This window comes from Palaemon carinicauda, chromosome 24 (genome assembly GCF_036898095.1).
Source record: "Palaemon carinicauda isolate YSFRI2023 chromosome 24, ASM3689809v2, whole genome shotgun sequence".
In the NCBI taxonomy this organism is placed as follows: Eukaryota; Metazoa; Arthropoda; class Malacostraca; order Decapoda; family Palaemonidae; genus Palaemon; species Palaemon carinicauda.
The window spans coordinates 68,322,588-68,348,354 of NC_090748.1; the positions used below are offsets into that span (position 1 = coordinate 68,322,588).

The 25,767-nt window shown below is 33.1% G+C and overlaps 1 protein-coding gene across 5 annotated transcripts in view; it reads left to right on the forward strand.

Annotated features, from left to right (window-relative positions):
* The window catches only part of LOC137618137 (protein unc-13 homolog 4B-like), an 82,832-nt gene that overhangs the window by 51,404 nt on the left and 5,661 nt on the right, over nucleotides 1-25,767 (forward strand). For all 5 annotated transcript variants that reach the window (XM_068348164.1, XM_068348161.1, XM_068348163.1 and 2 more), the window contains 15 exons: nucleotides 1,420-1,546; nucleotides 2,727-2,870; nucleotides 3,686-3,940; nucleotides 6,704-6,937; nucleotides 8,416-8,537; nucleotides 12,618-12,731; nucleotides 15,342-15,485; nucleotides 15,809-16,033; nucleotides 16,287-16,506; nucleotides 16,820-16,996; nucleotides 17,336-17,509; nucleotides 23,367-23,564; nucleotides 23,875-23,986; nucleotides 24,591-24,736; nucleotides 25,234-25,472. In XM_068348164.1, coding sequence (XP_068204265.1) covers nucleotides 1,420-1,546; nucleotides 2,727-2,870; nucleotides 3,686-3,940; nucleotides 6,704-6,937; nucleotides 8,416-8,537; nucleotides 12,618-12,731; nucleotides 15,342-15,485; nucleotides 15,809-16,033; nucleotides 16,287-16,506; nucleotides 16,820-16,996; nucleotides 17,336-17,509; nucleotides 23,367-23,564; nucleotides 23,875-23,986; nucleotides 24,591-24,736; nucleotides 25,234-25,472 — 2,631 coding nt within the window. The remainder of the gene's footprint in view (nucleotides 1-1,419; nucleotides 1,547-2,726; nucleotides 2,871-3,685; nucleotides 3,941-6,703; nucleotides 6,938-8,415; nucleotides 8,538-12,617; nucleotides 12,732-15,341; nucleotides 15,486-15,808; nucleotides 16,034-16,286; nucleotides 16,507-16,819; nucleotides 16,997-17,335; nucleotides 17,510-23,366; nucleotides 23,565-23,874; nucleotides 23,987-24,590; nucleotides 24,737-25,233; nucleotides 25,473-25,767) is intronic.

The following is a 25,767-nucleotide window of genomic DNA, read 5'->3' on the forward strand; positions in this document are numbered from 1 at the left end:
CATGTTCAATGTGCGTCTTCACACTAAGCGGTTTTTTTCCGCCTTTACAAGCGATGAATGTCATTAGGTCACTGGTTTTTATCATGAAAACATATCGTGAATTATATGGATCGATATTGATATAGAAATATGAATAAGGTGAGCTTTTAACTATTTATTTATTTTCTATTTTGTAAGCGTTTTATTAAGCAAAACATGGCTAACCATTTGTTACCATTTTAAGAATACTGCGTACATAAGATAATGCACGTGTTTTGTATGAAGGCACTTACTACTAGATAGGAGAAAGTTTACATACTTTCTCAATGTCCTATTTTAATATATTGGCAACTCTAAAGCCCAAACCCCAAACCCCTACAGTCGGCAAGCTTGTTTCTGATGTCATCTGCTGCTAGTCCAGCTCGTATATTTATAGGATGTTCAAGCTCTTCCAATCCTTTTATTGTTAAGGCTTTTTCAAAATGAAAACCATCGCGTTCTCTAACAATGTTACGAAGAATATTTGCCAACATTCATTGATAAGAGAAGAGGACGACGGGAATCTTCCATTTGTTACTTAAAATTCCAAATGCAGATTCGACATACATTCTTCCTCTACTTAAATGATAATGGAACTGTCTCATTTGTTCACATAATTTTCACCCTCGTTATGGCCATATTAAGTTTTCATGCAGTTCAAATTTTCCCCTAAATACATAAATCACACATGGTTCTTGAAAACCGGGCAATAGTTTTGGTTGGGGTAGATGAAAGAAATTTTTGTCAAAATATCTCTAGAAAGGTTTACTTCAGAGGTGGTCGAATCACAACCTTACCCATACGCCAATGTTCTATTGTTATTTTAGACATTTTAGATCATTAGAAAAATTATTATCGTCATTCTTTAGTTTTCCAAAGAGAGAATCATATGCGCTGGCATGTCTCTTTAGGCATTGGATTCTTGATCGTCTCTTTCATAATAGATAAAGGTACAACAGGTCCCTCCTCTTATCCATCTTGTGGCCAACTGCATATTTTTTCAATATTAAAAAAGATAATTGATCTCTGTAGGTGGAGAACCCGCAAATAAACGATGTCGTCCGCAGTAAAAGCGGCCCGGAGAGCGGGAAAAAATCGCATAGTGTGAAAGGAGCCTAAGGGATTCTTAATAGATGTTTTGTTTCCACCTTTTAATGAAACAAATTCCTGTTAAAGAAAACTAAGCCTCTACCTAAGAAAAACATCTGGTTTTGTTGTTTATTTATTGAATTTAAGTAATATTTTAGTATTTTGAGGAGGAAACATCCTAAATGCTATACTTTGAGAGGAGAAAACTTATTTGTTATTATTATTATTATTATTAATATTATTATTATTATTATTATTATTATTATTATTATTATTATTATTATTATTATTATTTTTTTTTTTTTTTTTCAGGCACGAACCACAAGAATCTGGTATGGAGCACATTTCCTCTATTATGGACTTGAAGGAAATTAGCCGTGCAGTCTTGGGCACAAATGAGTTCAAGAATTTGCTTGGGTCTGTTACGATTCCTTTAGAGGTGAGTAGAAGATTAACAACTTAACCTTTAGTATTGGTGAGGAGTGAGTGGCTATTTCTCAGGCTGCTGCTTGAGGTACTGATGACCATTATCAAAAGCCTTTGTTCTTCCCCAATATCAAACCATTTTGCTCTGGTCGTGGACATCACCCTTCCAGTCTTCGGCCAAGCTGAAACTGTATATAGCAAAGCAGAATGTAACAAGTCATGAGACCACAATAGAGAAACTACGTGAGTGAAGTAAAAAAAAAAAACGTGTGTTCAAAATAAAATGTAGAACAGCAAGGTAAATAAAACAAGAAAAATAACAAAAACTGCCATAGCTTATCGGAAACGCCCTTTTCTGTCAATCTTTTGGATGTGAGTTCAAGTTCCACTCAAGTTCAATAGTTTCTAGTAGTGTCTGCAACCGTATCATCCTTGTGAGCTAGGGATGGCGAATTTGAGGGAGCCTATAGGTCTACCTGGCTCCTTGCTGGTCGTAGCTTGATGGATAGGGGTCTTAGTCGCTGTTGATTCATATATATGCTGGACACAAGAGCCTTTATCACAAGTTTGAGCAGTGTGTCAAAGGAATATGCCAGAGCCTTTGATGTATGTGTAGGCAAACAAGAGCCTTGCATAGAGAGGGATCCAACATCAAATTGTGGAACTAGTACTTATAGATTATAGCTTTTAAGAGGTACTACCCTAATGGGGGCTGATGATTTATCCAACCTGCTATCTTTTTGGGGATCGTCTAAAGGTTGTAGCTTTCAAGATTCTAATAAATTTGTTTAAGGAATTCTTTATCTACAAAATTTTCAAATCCACATTTTATCAATGGTTTGATGGATTCCCTTAACATATTATTTTTTGATGGATTTTGCGACATAGGTTTCAAAGACATCTTAAAATATTCCCTTATGTTAGATGACTATGTAATAACTATCTGTTTCTGAGCAAATATTAGAAAGAAAAAGTTTTGAAGGTAACGTATCTACTAGTTAAGAAAATCTTGAAAGATTGGTTAGATAACGGAAAAGGAATTATATTGATTGTGAAGCAATAAGAACCTTTTAAGGTTAAGAGGGATTATTTGTAAAATAACTTGCATTTATTTACAAATTAACTGATAATAATGTTATATTATTCTAAGGAAATTATATGATCAATTGTGCTTTCACTTATATCTTTTTCAGAACATAAAGAACAAATTGGTAGATAAATGGTATACATTGATGAAAAAGGAAGAATGTAAATCAGTCTGCCTAAGAGATAGTTTCAGGGGTGCCAAAAAACGGGGAAGTATTCATTTAAGTATGAAAGCTTCAGTCAAATCTGAGGTAGGTTTTTTAATCTTGTGATTTATATGCTTGTATCAACTATTGTTGTTTTGTTGTAGTTTATGTAACTTTTGTATTTAAAGCATATATTTATAAATACACACACACACACACACACACACACACATATATATATATATATATATATATATATATATATATATATATATATATATATATATGATAGATTTTGCACATTTAGACATGTTTTTTATATTCAAATAAGACATATATTTTGATACCTTAATGTCTGGATTCTCTTAACGACCCTGGGATCAGAGTCCCAAGGCGAAACTACACAAAGACAATAGCTTCTGACTGGCTGGGAATCGAACCCTGGTCCAGGAAGCTGGCATGACAGTGATGATACCATTCTTCGTGGCTAAATGGTATCGTCACTATCATGCCAGCTTCCTGGATCAGGGCTCGATTCCCGGCCGGTCAGAAGCTATTGTCTTTGAGTGGTTTTGCCTTGGGACTCTGATCCCAGGGTCGTTAAGAGAATCCAGACATTAAGGTACTGAAATATAGGGCTTATTTGAATATATATATATATATATATGTATATATATATATATATATATATATATATATATATATGTATGTATGTATGTATGTATGTATGTAATCCCATTAGATTATTACTTTCCATTATTTTTCATTAGAAGCGTTTGGTATTGGATGTCATTATTAACTACACATAACCTCTTTTTCAAATATAACTGTTCGTAAAACACTCACACTATGATATTTTAATGAATGATAATATACTTACACCATGCATTCAATTTAATGAACCAATGCTTTGTTTGCAGTTGAATCTCTTGGGCAGTCATTGGTATGACACCCTGCTTAACAAGTTACTTCAGCACCGTCTGGGCTTCCTGTGCTCTCTTGGCACTTTCACCAGAGATGGCACACGATGCAGTGTGAGGAGTAACTGTAGCTCCTTTAGTGGAGCCAGAAGCTATTCAACTAACAGTTGTGCAAGGAGCACTCCAAGCACACTCAACAGCACTGGAAGTTCTTCATCATCCAGTAGTGGTTTTTGCAGTAGCTCAGAAAAAGAGGTACCGACTATTTGTTTACATCACTGTAAAATATGATATCCAGGAGATATAAGAACATTACAAATTGGTAACATAATTATGGAGAGTGATTATGAATATTCTTTACATACGTAACAGTTTCTCTCCCCTAAATGGGCCTCTTGCTTATATTGCTTTCTTAATCTTTATAAACTCAACTTTTCATCAGGCATGTTTCTTCTGCCTCTTCCTGAAACTTTTAATCTAATTTCATATTGCAAATCTTGCACAAAAATCAATTGCAAGGTTCATTTTCTTGATATTTATCTGAGGAGAATACTCATCAATTATCTAATCAATTTTTTGCAAGGTAGCCTATCCATCTCTACTCAGGGCTATATGATTGTATAAGCCCTCTGATGTATAAGAAAAGTAGCTTGCAACCCTTTTTTTATTTGTTTCAAACTTTTATATTCTTTTTAATGTCTATAATACCAGGTATGTTTAAGAACCTATATTACTCCTAATTATAAAGAATTTTATATGATATAGCTATTTTGGCAGGCTTAGTTGTCTTATATACTAGAATGAACCAACAGATGTTTGGAAAATCTGTCTGTGGTATGTGCTAGCGACACTGTTTATATCTTGAAAACCTATAAAAACGTTGCTCTGACTCAATTAATAGAAGGGCGCTTAGGTGTAGCATTGAATTCCTATACACTTTTCATGCAAAAAAGTTCATTATCTAAGGTAGTCTGTTTAAGAAGACCCTGATGAGCAAAGGTCTCTCAATTGTAGGCAGAGTGGCTATTGACTAAATAAGATTTTCTTCTGATCACTTAATACAACCATCAGTAATTATATCAACCTGCCGAGTATGCCTTGAAATTTGTCAAAGATGCAATCATGCTGGTCTAAGACGTTTTATTATACTGCTAACTGTTTGTTACCTTGACTAAATCATCCGCAAACATTGGTTCCCACAATTCTCTTGTTCCTTAATTCAAATGTCAAAGTGTCTATAATGACCAGGAATAAGAATAGACTTAGAGCTGATCCCTGATGGAGGCTAACCTCCACAAGGAATGTCTCAGTCTCCCCATATTACGTCTCATCAGTGGTTCTTGCCTCCTCATACATCATCCTCACTAACCTTACCAACATCTCCGGTATTCCTGAACTGTTTAAACTCCAATAGACTAAATTATTTGGTACCCTGTCATACGCATTTTCAAGACCAAAAAAAAAAAAGAAGCTCAAGCAAACTTTCCCATTTCCTTTTAGATATTTCTCCTGGACTTGTCTTACGATGAAAATAGCATCCACTGTGTTCTATCCTCTCATAAACCAAAACTGCTATTCATGAATATTTATCAACTCTATCAACATTACCTCTACTATTCTAGTATCTTGAATACAGGCTTCAAAATCCTTATTTTTTGTAGTTCCTATTAGTTTAACAGGTCTCCTTTTTATTTATACAATTTAATCCTCCAACTTTCTTCTCTGTTCCTTAGCATTTCCTCTACATCCCAAATCTTTTCAAATAGTGTGTGTTCACGCAATACTTGCCTAGATTCCCAAATGCCTTAATTTTTATTGTTATCTCTGACTTTCCTGCAGCTTTATTTACTATTCTTTTCTTTATAGCATTCTACACTTCACTATCTCTCTGAAGTTTGCTATTTCTCCTTCTGCTACTGGAATATTTTTCATTTCTTCACACTCAATCTAAGCATTTAATTGTTGTAAATAGAATAGTCTTTTTATCTCTTGATTTCCTCTTCCTCAATTAAGATGTTTCCATATTCATCTTTAATCATTCCTACCCTCCTTATATCCTGCCCATCTTTTATCTTACTACTGCAATCCTGTAGATTATCTTCTCTGCCTCCACTGCTCCAATCATCACATACCACTCTATCCTGGCTTCTCCCTTTGCAGTCGACACTAATCACTTTGTTTCCTTCTTTGTTCGGCTATATTCCTCTCTTGTTTTGGTAATTTTCATCTTATATTCTGACTATATTTTCCTTTACAACTGTTGGAACTTCTTGATACCACTACCATAGTTCTTTTTCGTGTTACAGCTTACCTCTTGTCCACCTTGTCCATTCCATTTACATATCTCTCTTCTTTGTCTCTTTCGTACTTTATTTCTGAACCCTCTCGCCTTCTCCCCTTTCAGGTTCCAAGTTTTGATCCTCTCATTCCGGGTCAGGGCTATTCTTTTCCTAAGTGTTTTCAGCCTAAAATCCGCCACTACCAGTTTATATTGAACTATAATGGATTGATTTGGAATAGTGTTACAATTCATATTGATTTTCTTGTCTTCCTGTCTAACCAACACACAGTTAATAAAGTCTTATTTTGTTCTCTTTTATAAGTTACTGTAGGACTTCTTATTCAAATTGTGTAGTCATGATTGTCAGATTCATAGCGTGTGCTAATTCAAACAATGTTTTGCCTTAAAGATTTCTTCTTTCAAAACTTCTTCTTCTATGCATTCTTTCAAAGCCACTCATGTCTCCAGATAACAATAACTGTTCACTTCTTGGAACTCTTTCTATCTATTATGTTATGTTTTGTTGATACCCTCTATTTAATCTAAGTGACATTTAGAATGACTAAATAATATGGCACAAAATAGCAGTATGCTTACAACATTTTAGTATTCAGTGTACTTGTCTTGAAATATATATGAAATGTGTCCTCTTATAATTATGATTATAAAACCCACTATATGCCTTTAACCTGTACTGACACGCAAGTATTGTTTAATGGTAACTTTTTCAATTTCAGATTGGTGCTATACCGAGCCCAACTACTCCTTGGGCAGGGGCAATAAGCAACATAGACTCATTCATTTTGACGCAATATGGCTCTGTCCTCAACATGACTCCACCCCTTGTGACATTATCCTGGTGGAAGATTACATCCAAATTAACAGTTGTTGATCAGGCATACCTCGGAGATGTATTAAAAGATCTTTTCGATTACATAAAAAAGACAGAATACTCTGAAGAGGAAACAAAGGTGAAAAATATAATTTTCTGCTGGATATAAAAATTCAGAAAGGAAGATTTAACCATTATAGCTTAGGATGTTGTTTGTATATTTTCATGTGATTTCAGCATACAAGCATTCTTGTTTTTAGTATAGATGCAATGTTAGGGATGATTCCATATATTGTTGTATTCATTATGAATATTACTGTTAATGAGTAATGAATATTTCAGTACCAGAATTAGATCAGTATTATAAACTTGCTCTAGTGATGGAAATAAATTTTCATAGCTTTTTACATAAATTTATCACCATAGACGATCGTGACAAGAAAGTTCAGTTATTTAATATAGGTGGTGTCTAAATATTGGGGAAGATCATCTGAAGAGTTCTTACCCAAACAAAATAATTTTAAGAATTCAGGAAAACTCAAGTTTTATCATGAGTAATTTTGGAATTCGAAACTTGATAGTTCATACAATTTATGCTCTGTTATTGATTTTATAATATCAGTCTGTAAGAGAATGCATAAAAAAAAACATCTGAAAGAATAGAATCCCTTTAAAAAATCTTACAAAACATTCTTTGTATGATAACCTTTGATATAGGAATTATTATTGTTATTATTATTATTATTATTATTATTATTATTATTATTATTATTGCTAGCTAAGCTACAACCCTAGGTGGAAAAGCAGGGTGCTATAAGCCCAACGGGTCCAACAAGAAAAAATAGCCCAGTGAGGAAAAGAAATAAGGAAGTAAATAAACCACAAGAGAAGTAATGAACAATTTAAAAAAAAAAATTAAGAACAGCAACATCATCAAAACAGACCTTTTGTATATAAACTGTAAAAAAGAGATTTATGTCAGCCTGTTCAACATGAAGAACATTTGCTGCAAGAATAGGCAGAGAGTTAGCTATACAATTCCACCTTACTAATGTATAATGGTTTTCTTAAAGAATTAATGTCTCTTTCTAGTCTTTTGCACAAACCTGATAATCTTACAAAATTAAGATTCATTATCAATAAGTTGTGACGACTTTAAGCAAAGTTGCTTTTCAGTCATATCGCTCAAATAATTATGGAATAACTTTAGATTGACAAAGTATGTCCATCAATTAATGATGAAGAATTTATGATTATAACTTACTCACAATACAGTGTTGTTAGTTTACAAAAACATGTTTTATTAGTCTCTTTTTAACTAGGATTTACGTTAGGCTAGATTGTTAATTGGGAAATGCAGCCTTGATACTAAAGAATGTGAGATCTTGAATGATTTTATTATCCTCTCCATATTGAGATTAATTGGAAAGTTTGCTAGTTTTTCATTTACGGAATGGACAATAAAAATTCAAGTCAACTGCTTTAACTTTAAATTATGTTTATATGATTTTTTTTGGGAGGAGAGATAAAGTGATGAAATGAATAACTGGATAATTGTACCGATGATAAAATTAAGCATATTAAACTTACAGACTATGAAACTATTTTTGTTGACAGGAAGTGCAAAGTTCTTTAAGAATCTGGGCATCAGAACAAGATGGAAGACTCAAGAATTTACAAACGAATTTTCCTACAAGTTCAAGGGTCATTTCACAGCATCAACTCACGCATACACTGAGGTTTGTTAATTGTTATTTGACTGATATTGGATGGGGCAATGTGGAGCACAAAAATGGCTTTTGTTTTGCTCATGTACTGTAAAATGCTGAGGGGTGAAGGTCCTTCACGGAAACTTGTCCTTTACTGTTAAAATGGTGTAAGATTATATTACATGACAGTAATAGTGGTAATAGTAATCCTATTAACAATATAAAAATAATTTTTATTCTTATTTTTACAATTACCTGATGTTCCTATTGCTTCCACCTCTTGAACCTTGAAATGTTGATGTTACAACTTTCATTGTAAGTAAAATCGCTTTTGTTATCCAGATTGGTTATTTATAACAAAACAGGTGTTTTTTGCTTGGTAATGATACTTTCATCATTCATACTCTTTTTGCTTTTTTAACTTATTGAACTAGAATTTGAGATACAAAGGTGGAGAAAAAGAGGTTAGTTTATGATAATTTAGTCTATAAAAGGAACTATAAGCATGATACTAGAAATACATGATAATATTATATTTTATGGATGACAGTCTGGTCCTCGCACAATGCATGAGATTGCAAGTGTTACATGGGTATATGCAGCATTATTGTAATATACTTTATTAAGCTCAAAAAGTGATTAAGATATGCAAAATAAAAATGTATTTGCCTGAGAAAGCTGCAATATAAAGAGGAGTCCGTGATATATTTTTACATATAATATGATTATAATTCCACTATTAATGAAGGAGCGATAGGGGAACAGTGATATAGTGAGGGATTTTGTACCGCTGTTTCTTCCTCTACAACAGGGTGTACCAGTTCAAGGTTCTGCACTTTGGACTTTGTACTGTTCCACAGTTGTTCACTATGGTATTCACCTTGGTAGCAGCTTGAACCCTCTTGGAAAGGATATGACTGTTGATGTTTATCAGCAATGGTCTGGTCATGGCCTCCTCTGTGAGGCAATTTCTACAGTATCAAGATCGGATTTCTGTATTTTGTCATGATCTAGGGCTTATGATAAACTGGGCGAAATTAAATAGAGACACCTAAGCAGACGTTTGAAGTAAATGGGCATGCTGATGGAAACCATAGCAACAAGAGTCTTTCCGTCAGAGGATCGGATCAGCAAGCTCAAGTAGGTGGTGTGATCGTTTCTGTTCAAGTCTTTTTGGAGAAATGTCTTTGCTAGAGAAACTCATTCCTCATGGACACATCAAACAGAGATATCTTCAGTGGAGTTTGAAGGATCACTGGTGAGCTGCCAGGGAAATCTCTTTTCTTCTTGCCCCAGTGAGACAGTAGACTCGGGACAATATTAGCTTGTGGTTGAACAAGGAAAACCTCACCGGGGGATGCTCTACCTCCAGACATGCAACTGTTCTCAGTTGTGTCGAATGAGGGGCTGAGCGCAAACATGAATAACCTGGATGTCTCAGGAGTGTGGTGAGAAGAAGAAATGAATCTGCATATCAACGTCCTCAAAATATAAGCAGTCTTTTTCGCATTGCAATCAATCTAAGAATGTTTGAGGGGCCACTCACTAGTGTCGATGAGCGACAATATCGGTTTACATCTACAAGGAAGGGGTTGTTGATTACACCAGGAGTCAAGATGACCTTGGTGGCTCCCAGATAGCCACGTGGCAAGTTGTAACCCAATCTGTTAGCACTATTAATCAAGGTCCCAAGAGGATTACCCAAAATGGTCCACAGGCTTTTGTGAACCGTATCTTTAGAGGTATCATTGATCGGTTAAGTCATTGGAACTTCCGGGTTGAAAGCTATCTAGCGTCTCGTCCAAGTGAAAGACTTTTTGTCTGGGTACCTGGGGCTGTCCTCAGCAGTTGACAATCAAGGAAAGTGAGCCATCTTCTGGTATTGGTGTCGTTAAGGGATTCTTCTCTGGTTGAAGTATCTCTAGCACAGATTGTGCATTTCCGTATCTTCCTTCGCTGTGAACTTCTCAATCACATGGTCTTTTGACTTAATGTGCTAAACTTTGTGACCAAAACTCTGAACCTGTCAGTACACCACTCCAGGTTAGAGATCCTCTCAATTACCTCTTTATATGAGGAGTTGGGGGACTTTCGAGAGGAGATGCTTTTGTGTTCTTGGAGGGTTCTGCATTATTATCTGAAGAGGACTTGACACCTCAGGGCTGAGTGTGAGTGGCTTTTATTTAGTCCTAGCAGGACATAAAAAGAGGTGTTAAGGAACACGATGTCTTTCTGGTTTCATGATACGGTTCGCAAAGTTCACCGCTTGATTGGTAAGAGGACCCCACCCTAGCCTTCAAGAGGAATCTTTCAGTCGGCCAGGTGTTGAAGATTACGGTTTGGAAATCCAGACCACCTTCACGTCCTTTTACCTACGAGAGTATACCCACAAGTCCCTTGACCCCTTTTGTCTTTATTCCTGTGGTGGCTTCTTACGTAGTTGTGTATTCAGCCCAGCTTTGACACAGGAAAGAAAGCATGTGGGCTTTAGTAATATATAGGTGTAAGTTTAGAGTGAAAGGTAGAATAACTGGCTCATCTTTTTTCTGCCTCTTTTCCTGGGGGTGAAGTGGTCGAAGTGCTACTTGCTGGTTCTGACCTCATGCTGGTAAACTATACTTCTGAGCTCCATTCTTTAGATCTAAAGAAGTGTATCTCTCATCTTCTGAATCAAAGTGGAGGATGGAGTAATTCAAATCAACTCATTTATTACCATACCCAAGCTATATTATTCGGGATTGATATCCTTGAATTTCCTTTAGGGGAAGGCTTCCCTCATTTGACCATGCACCCTATTGGTCTACTCATCTCCTTGATAGAAATATAGGAAGTTGCTGGAGTTACTGCCTTCACTCCCATATAGAACCAGGCAAATTGATACTTCCAGGGAAGAAAAGGAGCCAAACCATTTCGGTTTAAGTGGGACTTCTAACCCGCACATCAGCGAGTCTCTTTATTTCAAATGACTAATGGTTACTAAATGCTTAGGAGCAAATAGCAGATTTTAAAAGTAATTTAGAATTTTCCTAGCTATGCAAACCTAATTCCTTTCAAGTTAAACTTCTCATCTTAACCACCCTGCTCAGTCCTGTGGCAAAGGTCAGAAGTGATGTGTCTGTGACAGGTGGAGGGGTGGAGCTTCTCGCTGTACCTCACCACTTGTCGTTAACTACCTCATGAACGATTTTAATAGCCATTCTAGCTCCGCTGAAAACACGTTCTCCATTTTAAAGAACTCAGGTTTGTATAGTGAGGATAAATTCAAATTACTTTTAAATTTTTTTATAATTTCTCTGAAATAGTTATTGACTACTTGTATAGAATTTTACCTGGTATCTTGGGGGCAGGGTTGCAGAGTACTTTGCCCCTTCATAGTAGCTAAGATCAAGTCATGTTAGGATAGGTTAGGTGGGGAGCCTAGGTTAGGCTCCCATGTGAATTTGGTTTCCAGGCATATCTTCCTATGCTTCAGGCATCTTGAAGAATACTTGTTTTCGGCATTTACCTTCTTTAAAATTGTTCAAAATACCCAAAAATATGCTAGATACTTCTTATTTTTTCAGAAAGGATAATTAGTTCTTGTTCAATTTTACCATAATTTTTACAAGACTTTTTTTAATTACCCTTCTATATAGAAAATGTCGTAAATCAATGTAAGCCTAACTAGAATATAGAACATTAATGGATGACTGTAAATAAACTTGTTAGGAAAGTTTCAAAGTAGATTTGTCTCTTTAAACACTTTTTCATATTTTTTGTTGTATTATCAATTCACTGACAAATTGAGAATTCTGTTCACTCATCTATGTATTTAAATGGTGCATCTAATTATGGGGGATCCAGTTACGATTTGATGTAGGCCTAAAATTATTCGTTCTAAACAACACTTTTAGAGTACTGTATCGATGAACTCCAAACTGGTAACTTGATTTAATTTAGATTTGCTACTTCGTGATATTTACCTTTATTACGGAAAGAAATAATCTTAATTTTCTTAGCACTTTTGCGATAATGCCCATAATTTTCTTAAATTGTATTTTAGGTTTCTTATAAGTTTTAATATCGTAATAAGGATCAGATACTTGATAATTTTCTCCTTTATGATTTCAGGAATTTGAAGGCTGTAGAGTCCAATACTAACAACCGCAAACTTCAAATATTTCCTGATAATAGCACTTATTTGGAATTGGTAACAAATGCTCTGACACAATTTACAAAAAACTGGTAAGTTGTAAAGAATATTTTTCTCTTCAAAGCTGGATAAATGATAATGCATGCAAGTTTATTCATCTCTCTAGTTTCCTTTCTTATTATTGTTTGTAAAAAACTTATAAGAATTAATGGCATACAAGTAATACCTTGACATACTAGCGTAATTCGATCCAGGACTTAGCTTCTATGTCAAATTGCTCATATCTCAAGTCAATTTATCCCATATAAAATAGCTGAAAAAATGTAATCCGTTTGGGGCCTCTCAAAGACACCCAAATCAATGATATACCAATGCAATCATGTTTTTAAGTGCGATAGTATTTTATGTGCACTCAAAAAATTATATAAATGATTGCTGGACTGTGGTCTGCATTAAGATGTGGTTTTATTATGGAGTTTTTACCTTTGAGAGAGACGATAGTGCCTGACAGTGGTGTACACAGCGGAGGGAGAGATGAAGGGAAGGAGAGAATTGGCCAGTACCATATTTACAATGTTCCTTACGATACATAGCGCAACAGTTAAACCCAAAATTAATTGAACTGAGCTTACTGAATTTTTAGAAATTTTTACTCTTATCTACTTGCTGAATTTAAGGCTCATCGTGTTACACCCATCTGTGCTTCATCAATAATTTTTAAACAATTCACAATGGTAAAATGGTCCTTCCAAAATTCACGAAGGGCGAGGTAGGTGTTTTCTGTGGCATCAAAGCATTTTTTGCTTTGTGTACAGCTTCTGGAAATTTGAAATGACCTGCTGGTCATGGGCTGGAGGAGTGGAGTGATGTTGGGCAGAAGATAGAGGAACTTAATGAACTTGAAATCCTCATGAATGTCATCTTCAAGACCTGGAGGGTGACCAGGGGCATTGTCTAAAATGGGAAGATATTTCAATGGCAGTTTTTTCTCCATCAGATACTTCTTGTCTGCCGTACCAAAAGGCAGATTTACCCATTCTGTGAAGAAATGTCCTGTAATTCATGTCTTGGATTTACTTGCCACACCACTTGAAGTTTTGCTTATAAGTTCTTGTGACTCTTAAAAGCACATGGTATTTTTAAGTGATACATCAGCAGTGGCCTGATCTTGCTGTCATCACTGGCATTAGCACATAAGGCTGGAGTCAATCTATCTTTCTTCTCTTCTGCCGAGATGAATGTCCTCTTTGGCATTCTTTTCTAAAAGCAATGAGACAAAAACGTTCGACATACTCCTCGATGCTTTCACATCCGAACTCGGTTTCCCCATGCCTCACAACCAAGTGGATCCTAGTTTGCTCTTTAAAGTTATCAAATTTGCTTTGAATGTTTCCATTGGTGTCCATGTCTCCCCACTCTTAGCTGCTTCCCTTTGTTTCAAATCTTTGTAGATTGTGCCGGCCTTCTCACAGATCATTGCCTCAATCAAACTATCTCCCGCCAGCTGCTTTTCTTTAATCCACAACAACAGAAGCCTCTCCTTATCATCATTTATATCAGTCTGTAAGTTAGACATGATGGATAGGCCTATGGAAGGCTTTGTGCTCTAAATAGCATTCATCTGTCTGAGGTTGGTACATATCATCGATGTACTCCTCTCGTAATGGCGGGCCAGCTCACTCACACTGACACCATGCTCATGTTTTTTGATAAATTCACATTTCAACTCAGTCGTCATCATACGCTTCTTCTTCTCCCTGCCAATGTGAGGATACTTGTCTACAAATATACTGTAAAATCATGTAATAATGCAAACAACACAGTAGATGCTTGGAGATGCATACAGAAGTCAGAGATCACGTACAACAAACGATTGATGCGGGCTTTGAGAGCTCCCAAATGCTCGACCATCTAGCATTAGCATCTATAAGCATGCTTATATTTCAAGTTTGTGTTCATACCTCAATGCAAAAATTTGCTCGGCACCTTGCTCATATCTCGTAATGCTCGTATGTTGGAGCGCTTATATGTCAAGGTAGTATTGTATAATGAATATCTTATTGCTAAGCTCAGATGAGCTGAAGTAAAGTAGTTTTAGATTTATACTAAGTTTGTTTTTGGAGTAATTTAGTGAAATACTATTTAGTTTTTTGCTTATCTAGGAAGATTCTGTTTTTTCTTTTTTTTATTTTGATGTCATAAATATTGCAGTATGTCAAAAAATATGGCATTGGTCCACAAATATAGAGGCAATTATTTTAGTCTTATTTCAAGGTTTTGGTGATTTTTTCATATATTTAGGGTTTAATTTTCATGACTAGTTATGAGAAAATATTTTTAAAAGTAGCTGTAGTTTTTTTCTGATACAGTACACAGCTCACTGTAAGGATTAACATCAAATATTATATTTCTTAGAATTGATTTATTTTCAAGCTATCCGAGTACCCTGTTATAAATAACTTGAGTATAAGGGCTGGAGTATCCAATTACATAGCTTCCTTTCTTTAAGCTAGGTACAATTATCAATGCTTCAAAACCTTGAAACCTTTCAATTTTATTTATGGGAACATTTGTATCATTAAAGTTCATGAAAACTGGTACTTCAGCGAGTAACTTGAACGTTTTAATAATTTTTACTAATAAGAATAAGAGAATGGTGCATATAGTCAAACTAATTTAATATTAAACTTTAATTTTATCAGGTGGGAGAAAACTTTACAAAACTGTGATTGCACTTCTCCAAATGCAAGTGAAGAACAGCAGCTAGAAGCAGTGGTTTTTGTCACAGGAGAAGTCTTATATTTCCTTATGGATGTGTGTAATTTTTATGAAGCCATTGTTAAAAAGTTAGTAAAGTGCTAAATGCACCAAATTTTTTCTTTTAACTTTGTTATGTAGAATTCAGTGATTTAGTAAATGTAACGTTTAATGGTAAAACTTTCATTGCAAAGTATTCTGATAATAATGGTCAACTTGAAAATATTACCTTATTGTTTTTAATTGCACAACTATTTTCTTGCTTTAGAATATATGCAAATGTACATGTTGTTTTAGGTAATTAACCTTATGTCAGACTATGCTATATAGGGGACCTTATCATGGATAATTTCAAAATATATCTGTTAGTGCTTTGTGTTTTTAAGTGACCCAAACCTTTTTTAATTTCTAGTGAAACTGGATTATCCTACCTCAAGCTATCCTACCTCCTATTAACCTCGGAATTAGCTGCTCGTATAAGACCCCTTATACGTAAGATGTATGATGCACCCATTGAAGCTAAAAGAGAAAAAGCTAGTGAAATATCAAAACCAAAATTGGCCACTAGTGAGGACCATAGTATGGATGAGAGGAGACCTATATGGCAGCTGTATAGAAAACTAGGAAACATTGCTGTGTAAGTCTTTTTGTATTACATTTGCAGTACAGTATAATGAATATCTTTATGATCATTATTTTATTGATTATTCTCCTTGATGGTTTTTAGTTAACATTGCAAATAAACTGAAGACTGATCTTGAATATACTTTATAAATATATATTTTTTACTGTTGAAATTAGGCTTCATTTGAGAGTTTACCAGACTTTCACATCCTCTACCATTGTATTTGGAAATGTTAGTCAGAAGATTATCAACATTTATTCCTCAGAGATATTGGAGAAAAGCTACCTGAAGAAGCTCAGCAACAATGTGGCATCACTGGATATCATTCTTGGTTCATTAAAGTGGTCATGAGATGGCAGGAGCAGATGTTATCTAGATCAAAGTTGCTTGTTCAGGAAGAGGTGGAAAAAGATAATTTTGAAGAACAGAATGGATGCTTGTCGACTAGTACCTCTGCCAGTGAAGTTACTTACATTTTTAAAATAGTGAGTTTGAATTCACAAAGCAAAAAGAATGTTATCATCCATCACCCATATCAGTAGTATACTCTAAATTTGAATCTTTTATGTTTATAATATTCATGGAAACAATTAAATTCACTGCATTTATATATATATATATATATATATATATATATTATATATATATATATATATATATATATATATATATATATATATATATATATATTTATACATATATATATATGTATATATATATACATATAAATATATGTATTATATGTAATTTTCATATAAAAAGGGCCAATTGATTAACATCTTGTATGTAATTCAAAAGGTAAAAACAACATGGACAAGATTGTCGTGGCCGTATGAAATTGATGGAGATGTTATTGTAAACAAGTTGCTTGCGACTCTCTGCTGCATTGGAAAACATTATACCAAATTGGTTATCAAGAAGCTTAAATCCGGAATGCAGGAGGGAAATGCTCAAAATCATTTTTTTTCGCTTCAGGTAAATAAATGATGAACACAAAACTATTAGGTTAAGTTTTCGTATTGACTATAAATATACGATTGCGATGATAGGGGAAAGGCATGGTAGACTTTATTCTAAGTAAACCTTTTATCAAGATAGAAGGGCATAATGTTATTAGGAATAGGTTTTAGAAAATTGTAGATGTTTAATATGACTCTACATATATTAAAATGGTGGTTGTCAATATGTTTTGCTTATCATATCTGTAAAGCAAATCATTATAGATTTTGCATTTGTAGGCCCCTTTTATTTTGCAAACTGTAGAACTATTGAGTTACTGCAGAAATCCTTTAAATTACTTTTTCATTGTTCCAGACATGTGTGGCCTTGAATAACATTGAGTACCTGAGACAAGAAATTAGGGGTTTACCAGTTCTTCTCATGTTGAGTGAAAATGAAGATAATCTCCATAAGTTCACTGTTATTGTTAATACTCTTCGGGTTATGGAAAAAAATCTATTGTGTTTTATTGATACATGTGTCAACAAGGTAAGAATGCTATCATTAATATTTCATTGCTCTTTCATTATGAAATAATGATTAATACTTCGGTTTTGACAGTTTCATGTCTTTGATATTTCATGCAATGTTCCAAAGGACATTGATTATTAAACAATATATCAATGCATCATATAATAAGTAACAATTTTCCACAAAAGCTTTAAATGAGATACAAACAAAGTGACACCTAAGGAATATTACAAGAAAAATAGCAAATATTTCACTAAAATCTACAGGAAATATGGAAAGGTTTGATGTACTAGGAGAAGGGAGGAACCCACTCCATATGGTAAGAAATTGATTTAATTCTCATGGAGTTCCCAAAAGAAGGAACCTAATATGAATGATATATTTTGTTAGATTTTTCACCCACTTTGCAATTGTAATCTTTGAGATAAGCTTATAAGATTGATATGATTATACTGTTTAGGCTGCAGAAAAATATTTCATATGAAACCAAAGATAAACGTAGACATTGAAGACTGAAATAAAAGTAGCAAAATATCACAAAGAATTTGCAAGAAATCTTTCTTAGAATTAGTGGGAGAGCAAATTTAGGCCATTGGCCATAGCTTTGTTAATTTCACTGAATTTTATTTATAAGTAGAAATTTTATAAAAGCATCCAGTTTAAGTCTATGCATATATATACATATATATATATATATATATATATATATATATATATATATATATATATATATATATATATATATATATATATATATATATACATATATATATATATATATATATATATATATATATATATTATATATATATATATATATATATATATATATATATATATATATATATATATATATATATATATATATATATATATATATATATTTCCTTTTCATTTCTGTAATTCAAATTTTCACGACTCATTTCAGTCTAGTTTATATGTTATACCGTTGTTCTTTTCCTTATTCCAAATTAATAAGTCGTACCAACTCGTGACCTATACTATAATTGGAGTTTTGGCAATTAAGTTTATTTTTGACATAGTAAACATATTTATTTAACATATTCATTTTTTTTTCAATGAAAATAATTTCATCTATTACTAAAATGACCTTTTCTGGTCCCACACACAACCCTTTCTTGATCAGTGTACCCATTTAATCAAATTTTCATTATGGGAATCAAAGATATATATTTTGGTATCACATATACAGTAGCACCACCATTTTGTATGATCTCCTAATTTTTATATATTATTTCATGCAATTTTGTTTCCAAATTTTACTTAACCTAGCCAATGTTTTATTTGCTTTTTTAATCTTTCATTAAACTCCAATTTTAAATACCCTGTATTAGAGATCATAGATCCTAAATATTTAAATGATTCTACCTCATTAATCCTTTCTCCTTTCAATGATATTTCATCTTCCATTGCATATTCCATTCTCATCATCTGTGTATTTCTTCTATTTATATTGAGACCAGCCTCACGTGATATTTCATGCATTTTGGTAAGCAAGTATTGCTTATATATATACATACATACATACATATATATATATATATATATATATATATATATATATATATATATACACATATATATATATACATATATATATATATATATATATATATACATATATATATATATATATATACATATATATATATATATATATATATATATATATATATATATATATATATATATATATATCTATATATATATATATATATATATATATATATATATATATATATATATATATATATATATATATATATATATATATACATTTGTGGACTATGAAAAAGCCTTTGATAGTGTGCATTGGCCAATTTTGTGGAGAGTCCTGCATTATTATGGAATTCCTCTTAAATATGTGAATTTGATTAAGTCTGATCATGACAACAGCAAGTGCAAAGTTAATGTTGATGGAGTCCTATCAAATGAATTTCCAGTGAACGGGGGAGTGCTCCAAGGGAATGTGTTGTCACCTATGTTGTTTATCATCCTCATGGATCTTGTAATGCATAGAACAGTTGGAGATGGTGGCGAAGGATTGGATTGGATAGGTAATAGGAAATTAGCAGACCTAGAGTATGCTGATGATGCTCGCCTTGTTAGCAGAATACCATAGAATTTGCAATGCTTGCTTAGCAGAATGCATGAAATAGCACACAAGGTTGGGCTCAAGATAAATAGATGAAAGACAGAGATGATGAAAACTGAGTATGTAATGGAAGATGAAATATCGTTGGAAGGAGGAAGGATTAATGAGGTAGAATCTTTTAAATATCTAGGAACTATGAATTAGGGTCAAGTGAAAGATTGAAAAAAGAAAATCAGACAATGGCTAGGTAAAGTAAAATTTGGAAATCAAGTCGCCTGAAATTACATATAAAAATCAGACTATAAATCAGTCTAGTCAGATCGGTGTTACTATGTAGACACGAGTCATGTATGACAGTGAAACAATCTCCAATAGATTTAGTAGATGCGAGAATAAATCCTTCCGAAGGACATTTAGAGTTAAATGGTAGGAGACAGGATTAAAAAAGAAACTATAAGAGAGGTTACTCGAGTGCCATTTGTGGATGAGATCATGATGAGGGGTAGATGGAGATGGTTTGGGCATGCTCTATGCACTCTACAAGAGAGAGTAGTTCACTAAATGTTTAGCTGGTCTCCACAAGGCATTAAAAGAGTTGAAAGACCCACACCTAAACGGCTGAGGACTATGAAGTGTGAAGTAGGAGATGATGACTGGAGAAGTAATCAATTAAAAGCTAAAGGTGGAGACTACTGGCGAAAGATAACCAAGGGCCTTGGCGTCAATAGGTGTAAGAGGAGATGATATATATATATATATATATATATATATATATATGTATATACTGTATATATATATATATATATATATATATATATATATATATATATATATATATATATATATTCAAATAAGCCATATATATTTTTGATACATTAATGTCTGGATTCTCTTAACGACCTTGGGATCAGAGCCCCAGGCGAAATCACACAAAGACAAGAGCTTGGCTCCGGCCGGGAATCGAACCCTGGTCGGCAAGCCTGTATAGACAGTGACTAAGCCACTTGGCCACGAAGAAGGATAAAAGTCAATGACAATTCTTCTGTACTTATACCTGTCGAATTCAGGTATTTTGTACTTAGAATTGAAATCAACCCATCCTCACCATCGTAGCTAATTGGTAGTTTGTTACTTGGCATTCAATTAATGATAAATTTTGCACATTTTTACGTGTTTTTCATATTCAAATAAGCCATATATATTTTTGATACATTAATGTCTGGATTCTCTTAACGACCTCGGGATCAGAGCCCCAGGCGAAATCACACAAAGACAAGAGCTTGGCTCCGGCCGGGAATCGAACCCTGGTCGGCAAGCCTGTATAGACAGTGACTAAGCCACTTGGCCATGAAGAAGGATAAAAGTCAATGACAATTCTTCTGTACTTATACCTGTCGAATTCAGGTATTTTGTACTTAGAATTGAAATCAACCCATCCTCACCATCGTAGCTAATTGGTAGTTTGTTACTTGGCATTCAATTAATGATAAATTTTGCACATTTTTACGTGTTTTTATCATTAATTGAATGCCAAGTAACAAACTACCAATTAGCTACAATGGTGAGGATGGGTTGATTTCAATTCTAAGTACAAAATACCTGAATTCGACAGGTATAAGTACAGAAGAATTGTCATTGACTTTTATCCTTCTTCGTGGCCAAGTGGCTTAGTCACTGTCTATACAGGCTTGCCGACCAGGGTTCGATTCCCGGCCGGAGCCAAGCTCTTGTCTTTGTGTGATTTCGCCTGGGGCTCTGATCCCGAGGTCGTTAAGAGAATCCAGACATTAATGTATCAAAAATATATATGGCTTATTTGAATATGAAAAACACGTAAAAATGTGCAAAATTTATCATATATATATATATATATATATATATATATATATATATATATATATATATATATATATATATATATATATATATATATGCTTGATAAGTATAAAATAAGTATCAAGACAATAAGAAAGATTATCCAGTATTTCAACTGGAACATATATATTTTGGAGTGTTAAAATTTTAGAGATATATTGACCTAAATTGGTCTTATTTTTGCAATTAATTGAAACCCACAAACCATGATATCCCATCAGACCAATCGTCTATGCATCAGTATTTGGCAACTATAAATCATCAAAGTTTTTAGTGATAATAATTTCTCACCTTTTAGATTTTCTTTCCTACTCACAAGTGAAATGTTTTGCTGCTCTCTGACACTGTTTTTCCAGTTAGTTTTTTTTTTTTTTTTTTTTACATGCTGTAATTTTTAAAGATAATTCCGACCACCTTTGTACCATAATCCTCATGACTGCACCATATTCGAAAAGTTTTATTCAAGGTGTGATCAGACTGTGGAATGATCATCCAAATCTGGTAGTTTAATCAGTGGTTCCTTAGAACTTTAGATTTGTTGCAAATGCTTTTCTGTTGAACAAGTTGACATGAGTCTCATTTCATACTTTGTATATGAATTATCTGTTTAATGCTATTACTAATCTTAATATACTTTATAAATGATTTGTTTCCCAATTATAGTTTATTTCTTACTTAAATTTTCATATCTATGTTAGATTTCTTCCCTGACGGAGCCCTTGGGCTTGTAGCATCTTGTTATCCAGCCTGGTTAGTAATAAATAATAATAATAATGATAGTATTTGTATCCATATGTATATGTGCATATATATATATATATATATATATATATATATATATATATATATATTCATGTTATATATATATATATATATATATATAAATATATATATATATATATATATATATATATATATATATATATATATATATATATATATATATATATATATACAACCTTTCTCTTGGCTATGTAAATTTATTGCACTGTAATTGCCTCATTATAAATCCTGCTTATGTTGTGAGTCTATCTGGCATAAAGTCCTTCTGACAATTATAAATAGTGTTTATTTATCTCGCTCTTTACTCTAGCACCATTTCTAATGTTTTCATGATATTTCCAATAAGTCTTCATGATACCCACTTCCTTTGTAATACCTATATAATCACTTGTCTTCGAACTCTATCAAATAACTTTTGGAATTATACGGTCTTTCTCTTGATCTTGTACATAACTTGTTATTTTCCTCAAACATATTTTCTATTATTTTCTAATATTTTGATCCTCTTTTTAATTCACTATCTTGTTTGTCTTTGTCTATAACTGTTCCCCGATGTTACAACACACATTTCCTGCAGTATATTGTATCTTATTCTTTAGTGGTTTCCACCTACTGCCTATTGATAACATATTTGAGGACACTTCATCTTGGTATTTTCCTTTAATCACTATTAGCTAACAGCAATATGTATTTTGCTAGGTATAACTGTTTAATTCTTTTCTCTGATGTTCATTTTTTTTTCATGATAAAATATAATCCATTTGAGCTTCTCTACCCCTATGTGGTATTAATATCTCTCTAGGCTTCTTAAACACCATGTTTAGCAGCTTTAATCCAAGACTCTTGAGAAATTCCAAAATAGATATTTCTGATGTGTTTTCCTATGGTATATATGCCCATAACACCCTAATGACCAAATTTTTATGTTCTTTTTCGGACACTTTTTCGGATATTTCGGAGTATTTCATCTGACTTTTTACATCTGAAAGTCACTGCCAAAAGTCACAATTTTCTTTTTTATGGTCTTCCTGAATGTAGAAAGTAAGAAAAAGGACAAACCTGATCCTGACTTCATCATCCTTCTTTTTTTCTCTTTTTTAGATTAAACCAACTCTAAGGATTGCCATAGTTACATCCTGTGATACTTCCAATGAAGTTCCATTGCTTAATGACTGTCTGGACGGAGATCTCTGTCATTTAAAGAGGCACATGAATGAAGTTAATCTACAGCGAATATTATTTAAAATATGGAATTCTCTCATTTCCATATTCTCGGAGATATTAAAGGAGAATGCCGAGGTAAAGACATTTGAAGTTTTTTTTTTATATCATATATTGTCATACTTAATGTGAATAGCACAAGTAAGGTATATTTTTCAGTTATAGTATGATAGTTGATTTTAATGTTTCAAAATTATATTCTGACCCTTTTGAACAGATATCTCCTACACATTATGGTTGTAGCTATGAGGAGTTCTAAAAATTTAAATTCTATAATTTCAACCGATCAAGGTGCTTACTCTTTATCATGTCCTGTGAACGGTAATAATACAGTTAGAGAAACATATATTTATCTTATATGCCTTTTACCATATTTTGACCTTTACAGAAGCGAAAGCCGGAATATTTTAATGGCATGTATAAAGTCTTAGACAAGACTTGGCATTTCCTTACCCCAGCTGATCGAAGTGGCCTAGATCCTCAAGTTGCTCACACTACAGGTATGAAAACCGTATATTTATTTGTGTGGTTTTATCTATATTGTACAGTTATTTCTTGTGGGCCAATATGTATCTCTTATTTGTTTACTAAATTAAATTCTGAAATTTGTCTGTGTTATGGCCTTAGTGTAATGTAGGTATTCATAGGAAGTGCTGTTGTTGTATAAGAGTATTAGAAAGGATTATACTATTTGGAATCTATGAAATTTAATCTATTAATAGAGAAAATAGAGCCATGATAATTCTATGAGGTGTTATTCAATCTCCTTAGCTCTTAGTTGATAAAAATACTTTCATGTTCTTTGGTTTAGGAAATTCTTACTCGCAAGAGAGGATCTTGAATTTAGTAAGTCAGAAACATACTATCTTCCCTGATTCAAAGGAAATGATAAAGTTACAATGAGTTGATCATTAACTATTTTCTAATCTTATTTTGTCTTCAAACCTCTAAAATTTGAAATATTTGACAATGTTGTTGTATCTTATTTAATTTTTTGCCTATTACTAGTAACTTATTTAGTAAAGATTAGTGGGTAGGGTCATACTTATGATATTGTGACTAGTTATATTCTCTCTTGGTAATATTGGTAAAATCTCATCTCAGAATACCAAGTGCTGAAGAATGATCTAAGCAATTTGAAAATGGGGACTGAATCCTTGATAGCGAATTATTACCGGGAAAGGTATGAGGAACAGCTGAAGAGAAAGGAAGACCAACAGAGACAATTGTCATCAGAACTTGTAGTCCATGTAAGTTCAAAATTGAATGCTAGTTTATGATTTTTTTCTCATAGCAAGCTGTCGTATTCAATACAGCTTTAGCTTAACCTTTATGTCTTAAAAACTGAAACAAGAATCACAAAACAGGAGATATTTATGTAGTCATGAGTTCAACGTTTTATTTATTACATTTTTTATCTATTTTATGATCAATTTTAGGTGTCACAGAGCTCATGAAAATATGTATTGAGCAAGAAAAGGAAGAAGCTATTAAGTGGCAATGCTAACTTGATGACCTCTAGATAAAACAATACAGAAAATTCCCCCCTGCTAACATACCCTTCCTCCAAATTATTGTTTTCCCAGTCTTTGGTAGAATTTGCTGACGTTCGTTTTTAGGAGGAAGTTTTCTTTAGATATTTCTTGTAATTTTAATTGCCAATATTATCAATTTATCCCTACACCCTTACAAATGGTATTTATCTGTATAAATTTATAGTTATTCCTGACTAAAATGTATCTTGCAGGTTTATTTCACAGACACAGAGAAACTTTATTTTGAGGTAATCATGGCCAGAAATGTAACTGAAAGTAAGTCTGAGGAGAACGTCCGTAGACCTCTGGCTGGGAGAAAAGTATCCTTGAAGCTCCCTGATACCTATGTTCAGGTTAAAATGGTACCTACTGGCTGGTTTCCAGGTATGAACTGGAAAACTAAAACACAGAAAAAGCAACAGTCACCAGTCTTTCAAGAAAACTTTGAAGTGTAAGTATTACACTTTATAGCAGCATGGAGCAGGGTACTGTTTCCTTCAGGTTGTTATTTATAAAGATTAATTTACAAACGTCTTTAGTTTTGATATTTTAATTCACTAATAACACACTGTATTAAGTTTGGAAGCGTGATTAATCAAAGGATCGGATGCGGAACTCTGTTCTAACTAATGAAATCACCCATGAAATTCTTTATTAAACATTATGGGTGCCCAAATAGTCAATGATGTTTTCAAAACATTCATTTTGAATAAGATACCCTCACAAATTTTACTTTTTAGAAAATA